The sequence below is a fragment of the Rattus rattus genome, chromosome 16 (assembly GCF_011064425.1).
Source record: "Rattus rattus isolate New Zealand chromosome 16, Rrattus_CSIRO_v1, whole genome shotgun sequence".
NCBI lineage: Eukaryota > Metazoa > Chordata > Mammalia > Rodentia > Muridae > Rattus > Rattus rattus.
Genome location: NC_046169.1, coordinates 10,503,545 through 10,514,540, shown reverse-complemented (window position 1 = coordinate 10,514,540; position 10,996 = coordinate 10,503,545). Strand labels below are relative to the sequence as shown.

Here is a 10,996-nt window from a genome sequence, read left to right as displayed (position 1 = left end):
GGCCTACGTCTGCTTGGATTATAAAGTGGGCCACCACACCCAGATGACAGCCAGGCTTAAAACTGGTGACACCTAAACCGGATGGTGGTGGCACACACCTTTGATCACTGCCCTCAGGGAGCAGAGGCAGGCAGACCTCTAGGAGTTCAAGGACAGCCTGGTCTTAGAGAGCTAGTTCCGGGACAGCCAGGCCTACACAGAGAAACCCTGTCTCAAAGAGCAAACAAAGCAACAATAGACAGGGCTTGTGGGAGGGGGTGTCCCAGTGGGTGGAGCAACTGCCTAACAGATTTGGAGCCTGGCTGTCATTCCCACCGCCTCTTTAACCAGGTGTGGTGGTGCATGTCTATAATTCCAGAACTCAGGAGGCCGAAGCGCAAGGATCAGAAATTCAAGGATAGCCTGAGATCTATAGCGATATCCCTACCTTAAAGAGATCTATAGCGATATCCCTACCTTAAAGAGAGAGGGCGGGGGAGGGGGGAGAAAAAGGAGGGCGAAACCCACTTAGAGCATAAAACTTAAAAACAAAAACAAAAACAAAAAAAAACCCAAAAAAACAAAAAACAAAACAAAACAAAACAAAAAAACACTTTACTTTTCAATTGCATCATCAAAGAAAGCCCGGGAGACCTGAAACGGCCGCTCAGCTGGAGTGTCCGCCCTGGCTAGTTTGCTTAATGTCAGAGTTTGATTCCCAGCACCGTATAAACTCGTAAAACTGGGCGTAGTGGCACACACCCAGTGCAGTGGGAGCAAGACCGTGAAGAGTTCAAGGTCATTTTTAGCTACCTAGTGAATTGGAGGCAATAAGGCATTCACTAAAATCTTTTCTCAAAATAAATGACGGCCCCGTGTGATGACGTAGGCTTTGAATCCCAGCCCTCCGTAGACTTTGAATCCCAGCCCTCAGTACAGAGAAACAGGCACCTCTCTCAGGGTTTGAGGCCAGCCTTATTTACGCGGTTGGGTTCCAGGCCCGTCTAGGCAGCGTAACTAACTGTCTCAATAGAAGTAAGGAAATGGACTGTTGAATTGAAATAAAATACGGCTGCGCAAGTGGTGCGTGCCTGCAACCCAGCACCACTTGAGACGGTAGGGAGGGAGGATGGGTGGTTCAAGCTCTACGTAACAAATACACTGAACTTCCTGGGTGGCGCAGCTTCTCCACCAGGGCCCAGACCACCCAGTTCCAGCTTCTCTGTGTCTGTGCATCTGTGAGTTTGTCATCGGTTTATCCCCTAGCCACCCTAGGTATGCCATTGCCTGCCCGCACGTTAGTTAAGCATGCTTGAGACGATGTCCAGGTGTTGTGTTAGGTAGAGGAATTCATTCCTTTTATTGACCAAGGCCATCTTGGTGACTTCCGTGGCGTTCGTGCCAATTACCGCACCAATGGGCGTGTCTTCTCAGGGCTCTTGTTATTATAGCCCGTGAGGTTCACGGCAGAGTAAGACTGAAGACTCCTATCGATTCTCGGCCTTTTGGCTAAGATCAAGACTGAAGACTCCTTATCTACTTAGGGGAGTACACATAGGCCCTTCTAGCTCTATGAATGCTGGAAGGATGCTCTGTGAATAGCTATTAGAAATGAGACTTCCAGGTCAACACCAGATGGATCCCTCCATGTTCTGTGACTTGGGTACATGGCATCTTCAGCAAAAGGATTTACCATCAAATTCTGGAGGGCAGCCTTTGGCAGTAGCCTGTCCTGTTTGGGAACATTTTTCTTTATTAGATATCTTTCTTTACTTACATTTCTTTTTTTTTTTTTTTCTTTTTTTCGGAGCTGGGGACCGAACCCAGGGCCTTGCGCTTGCTAGGCAAGCGCTCTACCACTGAGCTAAATCCCCAACCCTTTACTTACATTTCAAATGTTATTCCCTTTCTCGGTTTCCTGTCCATAATTCCCCCTCCCCTCCCCCTCCATCCATCCCCCTTACTGCTCCCCCCACCTTCTCCTGCCCTGTGGGTCCAATCTTGGCAGGACCAAGGGCTTCCCCTTCCACTGGTGCCCCAACAAGGCTATTCTCTGCTACATAAGCAGTTGGAGCCCTGGGTCAGTCCATGTATAGTCTTTTCGGTAGTGATTTAGTCCCTGGAAGCTCTAGTTAGTTGGCATTGTTGTTCTTATGGGGTTGCGAGCTCCTTCAACTCTTTCAATCCTTCCTCTAATTCCCCCCCAAGAGGGTCCTGTTCTCAGTTTGGTGGTTTGCTGCTAGCATTGACCTCTGTATTGGACATGCTCTGGATGTGTCTCTCAGGAGAGATCTATATCCCGTCCCTTTCAGCATGCATTTTTGAGCTTCATCAATCTTATCTAGTCTTGGTGGCTGTGAATATATGTGTGTGTGTGTGTGTGTGTGTGTGTGTGTGTGTGTGTGTGTGTGTGTATGACATGTGGGGCAGACTCTGAATGGCCATTCCTATGGATATTCTCCCCCACTTTGGGAACCCTTTGATCTCACTGTCCAACGCCCCTGGCCTGGGGATTTTTGTTTATTATCCTGCAGTGTCTAGGAGGGCTTTGTTGTCAATAGGGTAACTCCATTTAACTCTTCTTCTATGCGCATATCTGTGCAATATGGGGAGCTTCTACAATAGTGAGTTACCATATGGCTTTGTCTAAAATCCTTAGCCTTAATTGGCCCTCCCCATAGTCCCTCTACTCTGAACACCCACCCTCATCCATTTAACCCTTCCTGCTCCATCATTCCCCTTCACCTCTCTATACCACATTTGATCTCCTCTTCCATGAAAGCACTGTCCATGGCTCCTTACTATTCTCCTGACTTCTGTGGGTATTCCAAAAGAAACATACACGCCTAACATCTAAGCCAACATCCACAAACGGGAGAGAACCTGGGGTGTTTGTCGTTGGGGTCTGGGTGACTTCCCTTTGAACAATTATTTCGGGCTCCATTCATTGACCTGTGAGTCTCATTATTTCATTTTTTTCTTGTCAGTTGAGTACTACCCATTGTGTAAACGCACATTTTCATTATCTGCTCATTAGCTAATGGGCACCTAGGCAGTTTCTATTTCCTGTCTACTATGAATACAGCAGCAACGAAGACAGACGTGCGGGATCTCTGTAGTAAGAGACGGTCCTCCGAGTGTATGCTCAGGGGTGAGGCATGTAGTGATCTATTTCCAGCTTTTCGAGGAACCTCCAAGCTGATTTCCAAAGTGACTGTGCCGCTGGCACTCCCACCAGCAGCAAGTGTTCCTGGTCCCCCACATTTATGTTAGCTTTAAAAAAAAAAAATCTTAGTCTCAGTTTTGACTGAGGCTAAGAGGAAATCTCAAATTTTTTAATTTGCATTTCTCCAATGGCCAACAATGTTGAACTTTTAAAAGAATGTTTCTTCGGTCTCCAGCTCCGGAAAAAAAAAAAAAAAAAAAAAAAAAAAGAATGTTTCCTGGATGGTTTTGCTTCATCTTTTAGGAACTTTATGTTCAGTTATTTGTCCCATTTGGGGGTGGGGCGATTTTTTTTTTTAAGACCTGTTTCTCTGTGTAGCCCTGGCTGACCTGGAACTCACTCTGCAGACCAGGCTGGCCTCCAACTCAGAGACCCTCCTGCCTCTGCCTCCTGAGTGCTGGGATTAAACCCATGTGCCAGCATATGGGACTTCATATTTTAATAGGGTTATTTTCTTGATGTTTTATTTTTTCAGTTCTTTATATATTCTTGATAGTAACCCTCTGTCAGATGTGCGGCTTCTCAAGGTCGTTTACCCGTTCTGAAGGCTTCCTCTTCACTCAGATGATGATGTCCTCCACGCAGTAAAGAAGTGTGTTAATCTTGTGCAGTTCCATTTATTAACTGTTGGTCTTAATGCCTATGTTACTGGGGTCCTGTTCAGAACGTCTTTCCATGTGCCAATAATATAAATTGGATTTAAGGCCTGGTCCACGAAATGAAACCCCTATCTAGCACCATTATTAAGACCAAGAACCTGTGGGCAGGTGGGCCAGAGACCTTAGGGGAGGCCTTACTTCACTAGTCTGCTGAATGGACATCATATTGAACTGACCCCTTATTGTTACGTCCATAGAGAAATGCATTTCTCTGCTCTCATCAGAAAAGCTTCTCTTTACAGAAGATGGTGATTGACACGGAGGCCCACAGCTACCCAAAGTGCAGAGAATGAGAGACGACAGAATGGAATGCTCAGCCCTAAGTGGGCCCATATATACCATGCCCCTCCTCCCATTGTCCAGGGACCATTGCAGAAGAGTCTGAAAGACTATTGAGAGCCAAAGGCCCTGGATGCCTGCAAGGAAATGGTGTTTTACTGGACATAGCAGGGCAGCTGTACACATGAACTCATAGCAGTTATGGCAGAATATATCAGACCCGTGCAGGTCAAGCCAGACCAAATCTCATTATGACCAGAGATGGGCATGAAGCCCCACTCCTAGCTAAGAAGCTATTGTTAATTTGTAGCTGTTGAGAATGGGAATCGGTGTTCTTCAAAGGAATGGTCCCTGATAGGCTGACAACACTCCAGTACAAGGCTATAGGCAACACAAAATGGAATCGATGGGTTTAAAAAAAGAAAGACAAAAAAAAAAAAAGACACAAATTTGGGTGGGTAGGGAAGAAGAGTGGATCTGGGTAGTGAGGTTGAATATGATCAAAACGCGTTGCATGAAATTCTCAAAAAATTTCATTTTCAAAAAGAAAAGCTGGGAATCGTAGCACATTTAATTCCAGCAGCAGAGGTTGGAGGGCAGAGGATAGAGGGCAGTAGATTGCTGTGAGTTGAAGGTTAAGATCGGTAAGTTCCAGACCAGTAAAGGTCCCCAAAGGCCAAAACAAAACATTTTAAAGGCTACTTTTAGCAAGCATGGTGGTGCATGTCTGTAATCTTTTAAGAGGTAAAGGCGGGAAGACCAGGAATTCAAAGTCAACACCGTCCAAAGCTAGTCTCAGATAGATGAGACCCTATATCAAAAAGTTCGACTTCATGCCCGCCTAAAGGACTTTCCTAAAGGATAGCACACTGCTCTTGAGACCCATCAGCCAGCCTCTTGCCTACAGGTTCAGTTCTAACATGTAACAGAACAGAACAAGTTTCGCTCATCTCCAAGACCTTTGCCAGCAAGGCATTTTCATTCCCTTGAGGGGAAGAGGAGAAAGGAATAAATGGAAGGAGGGCGGGAAAGAGAGAAAGGTGCTTCCCATATACTGTTGCACGGATTAATACATTTAAAGTAGAATCCTGTCCCAAGGACCGTGACCGCACGCGCCTTTGAGAAGTCACTTCCAGTCTCAGATCCACCATTTGGGAAATTGTTTACAGTTCTGAGCCTCGCTTTTCAAATCGGCAAAACGGACGTGTGATATTCTCTTCAAGCAATGCGGTGGGCACAAGTCCCTAGAACAATGATCGACGAACCAGGACCAACGAGGTAACTCGGCGTTGGGAGCCAGCAAGCTCCCGCCCACTCTCCGCCACGCGCAGGCGCACCTTCCAGCGCACCTTTTATGCATGCGCAGTCGACCGGAAACACCCGCGGGAGCCCGAGGTGAAGAGGCGGGGCCTACACAGCGGGCCTGCGCCGTACGCCGCCGTGCGTCGCGAGGGTGGGCGGGACCGCGCAAGCGCGCAGCCCGTCCCGGCTCTGGAGCATAAACAAGAGTGGGGACGGTATGAGGCGGCAGTTGGTCCCCGCGCAGCGAGAAGGGGCGAGCGGGGCGGCGACCCGGACCGGGTACAGATCCTGAGTGTAGCGTGCTCCCGCGGGCCGCCTGAGTTGAGCCGCGCGCGCTCCGGCCAAGGGGGTCCGAGTCCGTCGCGCGCGCGCAGCCATGAACCTGGCAAGCCAGAGCGGAGAGGCCGGCGCCGGCCAGCTGCTGTTCGCCAACTTCAACCAGGATAACACGTAAGACCGGGCTCGGGCACGGGGTCGGGTCAGAGGTCAGGGCCTGGGTCAGGTCGAGGGGTATGGGCGGGGGGCGTGCTGAGCCCGCGCGGCCGCTCGAGCGCTGCTGCCTCCTGGGCCGGGGGAGATGATGGAACTCGGGGTATGCTCCCATCCACCTGTCCTAAGACCTCGCCTTTCGCAAAGTTGGGAAGGAATTGAGCACACCGGTTTGTGCCTGTCACCCGGACTGGGTTTCGCGGCCGTCCTGGGCATCGCCCGCCTCCCTCTTTCTATACATCTGTATCTTCAGTGTTTGTATCGCTTTTCATGGCTTTTCTCCTTCTGTTTTCTTATTTCTTCTCTGCCGTTCTTTCTGGCAAGTAACTCGGTCTCCTCCAAACAAGGACCAAACGGCAGTAGTAACCCAGGCCTTCAATCTAAGAGAGACTTTGTCCTCAAGGGGTCTGGGTGCTTCAGAAGGGGGTGAGGTGGGCTATTCCTGCGATTAAAACAGAACCTTAATACCGGTCTACTGTTTGGCCAGACTGAACTGCTATAGGTCCCGATCTGGTTCTTCAAGGCAGCCTCATTGGCATACCTGGAAGGTAGGTAATAGATGAGGTTTCTAAGGAAGGAAGGATGAGTTATGGGACTGGAAGGGAGAAGAGCCATCTTGGGAAGTGAGTAAGAGGAAGTGATGTAAGAGGAGGAGGAATGGGTCACTTGGCATCACACTAAGTAGTTGGTCGCTACTGGCACAATAGCATTAGCAAGGCAAAGACTGAGGCTTTTGTTTTTCCTCAATTAAAAAGTTAGATTGGAGAATGGAGTACCTGTGTGGGGGTAAGCAACAGGTGCTCAGTTGGACCTTCTCAGCTTCTCAAGGGGGAGCTGTCCTGAGATTGGCTTACCTGGTCCAGGCACGAATGAGACGGCGAAGTTCAGAAAGAGTCAGCCAGGATCTTAAAGTTGGTTAGTAGTGGAATGGGGCAGGGGTGGATTCTCATCTCCTGAGCTCTTTCCTGAGCTCTCTCCTGGTCTTCTTTCTATTGTACCACACTGAGTCTTTTCTACTTCAGAACAGAATTCTTAAGACAGTGAGTCTAGAAGTAATAGTGGACCCGGGCACTGGAGGGAGGGTTCAATGGATAAAGCCCCTGTCACACAACCTTGAGGCCCAGAGTTGGGATCCCAGCACCCACATAAAAGCTAGGCAGCTGTCTATAATCCCAGCACTCCCCAGGTAGATCCCTGGCTACTAAGTGAGTAGGGTCACCAAGCTCTGGGGTTCAGAGAAGAGACCTTACTTTGGTGAATAAAGAGGGAGACACTAGCAGGTGTGTGCCCTACACACGTTCAGGCTGCTAAAGCCGGCACAACAAAAGCTACAGGGACAGCCTGGTGCACTTTGCTGAGTGACTGAGCAGGCGCCATCCAGGTGGGAGGAAAGCATCTCCAACCGGCAGTGTTTAGGCTTCTGAACCATTAGGCTTTGAGGATCACCAGGAAACTCTGCTAGCCCTGGACCCACTAGTTTATAAAGTTATTACTTAAAAACAAGACCTGCTGTGTCATTTGTGACTTGCCAAAGACATCTAGAAACCTAAGTTGGAAGGAATTCTAGGATGGGAGTTCAGTGCAGGGACGTGAACTCAGGCCCAGTGACAGACGCCTTTAATCCAGTGCTGGTGACACACTTTTAATCTGCTGCTGTGCGGCAGAGGCAGGAGTATCTCTTGAATCCAAGGCCAGCCTGGTCTACACAGAGAAATCCTGTCTCACCCCCCCTCCCCATCCCCCCAAAAAAAACTAATGTCTTGCTGGCCTTGAATTCCTGGTGCTCCTGCACCTTCTGAGGGCTGGAATTGCAGGTGCGCCACCATGCAGAGGAACAGGTGGGGGATGGGGGGTGGGAGGAGCACCTTTAATCCCATTGCTTGGGAGGCTGGGGCAGGAGGGTGTCTGAATCCAAGGCCAGCCTGGTCACATAATGAATTCCCGAGTAGCCAAGACTGAATCGAGAGACCTGTTTAAAGGATGGGGAAACAGCAACAACCAAGGGGCTGGGGCGTGAGGGCTTAAGTTTGGCTCCTCAGCACCCATAAAGCCAGGCAGGGGTTTTGGGGAGCAGGGCATCTGTAACTCTAGGACCTGTGTAGGTGTAGGGACAGAGATAGGTTGATCATCCTCAGAGCCTTCTGGCCCAGTCTAGCCAAAGAGTAGTAATCTCCAGGTTCAGTAAGACACCTCGTCTCAAATAACAAGGTGGAGTGCCGTGAAGGAAGATGCCCGCCTGCTGGTCTGTGGCCTCCATGGAAACATACATGTACATGCACACAGATATGCATCCACATGTGCAGAAATACCTTAAACATAGACCACATAGAATTTTAAAAAGTTTTAGGCCGGGTGAAATGTGTGGAATCCCATTTGCTGTGTTCAGGGATAGATGGGGGCCGCTGTGCATCCATTCTGTAGTAATTCCAATGCCATTTGTAGTGCTCCAAATTACGTTAGTCTTTTTTTCTCATACTACTAATATGATTTCAAATATTTATTGAGAGGTTTCTCTTTTTGTGCTTCTTATTCTAAAAGTGATGACATCTGTGTGATCTGCTCTTTACCATCTGTTTGTTATTAAAGGAACCAAAGGAAAGGACAGGAAGAGGAGCCCGTCCTGGCTGTCGAGTCCCATCAGTGTTTCTTAAGTGGCAGGTTTATGTGGGGCACTCGCACTCTAGCTTTTCCAAGTTGAACTTAACCAGTGAATGACCTGCATAGGGTCACTGGATTCTCACATGGACTCACCAGGACTAAGGTTTTCCAGAGGATTTTGGGAAGTCAGAGAGGTGGCTGTGTCTATTCTAAGACTCTTCCCAAAGGGCTAGAATAAAGGGACACCCACCCCACCCCCATGTTAGAGAGGCTCTGAAGGTATTAACTGTTCTCTCTGTGGACTGACCAAACTTTCCATTGCTGGGCCTCATTCCGGAAGGTATTATTCTCCGCATGTACCTGTAAACTGAAGGCAAATTTCAAAGCTCCTTCAGCCTTAACTTGTCTGCCTCCTGTGTGTCTGCGGGAGATAGCTGCAGATCACACTGGATAGACAGTGACCCACAGACCCTGTGAGGTATCCCAGTTCTGGTGTTTCTTTTTTTTTTTCTTTTTTTTTTTTTCTTTTTCTATTTTTCGGAGCTGGGGACCGAACCCAGTGCCTTGCGCTTGCTAGGCAAGCGCTCTACCACTGAGCTAAATCCCCAACCCCAGTTGTGGTGTTTCTTAGGGAACATGTTAGCCCCTAAAAAAGAAACTGGCCAAGGAAAGTTCGGCTTCTGGTACTCTGAAAGACCTCAGGACTTCGGGTACAGGTCTAGAGTGGGATGGGCTAGTTTCTCCATGAACTCGGCCTGGCTGTGGTCTTACCAGCACCTGTCAGATCACTGCAGCCATGGGACAGTCAGCTTCCTGTTTACATGTGGCTTGTCCCACTCACCTACATAATCAAGTGTGACCTTTTCACAGTGAAGGTAATGACAGGGGAGGGCCTTTATGGACTGATGCCTGAGAAGCGAGGGGCAGATCTATGTGTTCTCATGTGAAGTGGAAGTCTACACCCACTTCAGGCCCATGTTTAAATTCAGTAACAGGTATCATTTCAAGATGGCAGTTCCTTCCCCACAGCTTCATGGAGTAGCAAAAGGGTGTTACAATAAATAGGCTTGACTCATGGAGGGGAAGATGAGAAAGGAGTTTGTTCTTGAGGGGGTCGTGTATGTCAGATCCCCTTGTGCTGGAGTTACAGGTGTGTGAATTACCTGTTGTGAGTGCTGGGAATCAAACTCAGGTCCTCTGCAAGAACAGTACGTGCTCTTAACCACTGGGCCATCAGCCCAAGCACACGCATCTGTCTGTTTGCTTGTGAGTGTCTCCTGTAGCTCCAGGCCAGCCTGGGCCTTGAAATTGCTGTGCTGCGTGTCCATGGTTGGCCTTGAACTTCTCAGAGCCTCCTCTTGCATTTACCTCCCCAAAGCCAGAGTCAGAGATGGGCACATCACACCTTTAACATCTTTATTGTTTGAGGCAGTCTCTACGCAGCCTCAGTTGGCCTTGAGCTGGAAGCCCGCCGGCTCCTCCTCCCGAGTGTCCTCTCCATCCCTGTTGCAGTCTGTATTCCTCAGTCAATAAGGATAACATTGAACAACCAGGAATTAAACTCAGGGCCTTGTACATGCCAGCCAGGCAAGTGTTCTACCACTGAGCTGCATCCCTGTGCCTGGGTTAACTTCTTAATAAGGCACAAGCATTTATTGCTAATAGAATAAATCTCACCTCTCCTGTGGTTATGCATTTTCCATGCTTAGAAATCATATTCCGTCAAGAGAACCTTCCGAAGAGGTGCATATGAGAGCCTGTTATAGGTGTCTAATGAAATGTTGCACTGGCCTGAGACCTGAGGGCCAGTCCTGCCCAGCAGGTGCTCTGATGTGCTGCCCCCAAACCTACTGACAGTGTCATTTAACTACTTACCTTCCCTGGTAAAGCGTTTCACTTCCGTTTCTTACTGATGGACGGCACAGTCAGTTTGGTGGGTTTTGGCACTGAAACTGTAGCCCAGGTATTTAATACTCTGATCAGTTCTGTATACCTAGAACATCAGAAAGATTCATGGGAAGCATCACTGAAAGCCAAGCTCTCTGGAACCCAGAGTCCACTCTCATGCTTAGACAAGAACCTCCCTAAGCTCATTTTGTGATTTCCAAGCAAAGAAGAAATGAGAAGAGGGGTGGTCTTGAGGGGAAAAAGATAAGGTGGCAGCTGTCTGTAAGGGTAAGATTTTTTTGTTTTGGGGGTGTTTCTGTATTTATTTTTATGCTGGAGACTGAACCCAGAGAGAGCATCATCACACACGCTAACACTTCTAGAAACTATTTTTGTGAATTGTGGTCGGGGGCTGGAGAGATGGCTCAAGCGGTAAGAAGCACTTAGTGTGCTTGCAGAGGATCCAGGCTTGGTTCCTAGGACCCACATGGTGGCTCGTGAGCACCTTTTACTTAAGTTTCAGGGTAACTTTCAGTTGCCCTGGCTCCTGTATACTTGTAGTGTACATACATACATT

General features: G+C 48.6%; 1 protein-coding gene across 1 annotated transcript in view; it reads left to right on the top strand.

The window, feature by feature from the left end:
* The first annotated feature begins 5,612 nt into the window (after window positions 1–5,612).
* Window positions 5,613–10,996, top strand: part of Wipi2 (WD repeat domain, phosphoinositide interacting 2) — a 32,660-nt gene continuing 27,276 nt past the window's right edge. Inside the window, exon 1 of the mRNA XM_032886650.1 lies at window positions 5,613–5,895. Coding sequence (XP_032742541.1) covers window positions 5,822–5,895 — 74 coding nt within the window. The 5' untranslated portion in view covers window positions 5,613–5,821. The remainder of the gene's footprint in view (window positions 5,896–10,996) is intronic.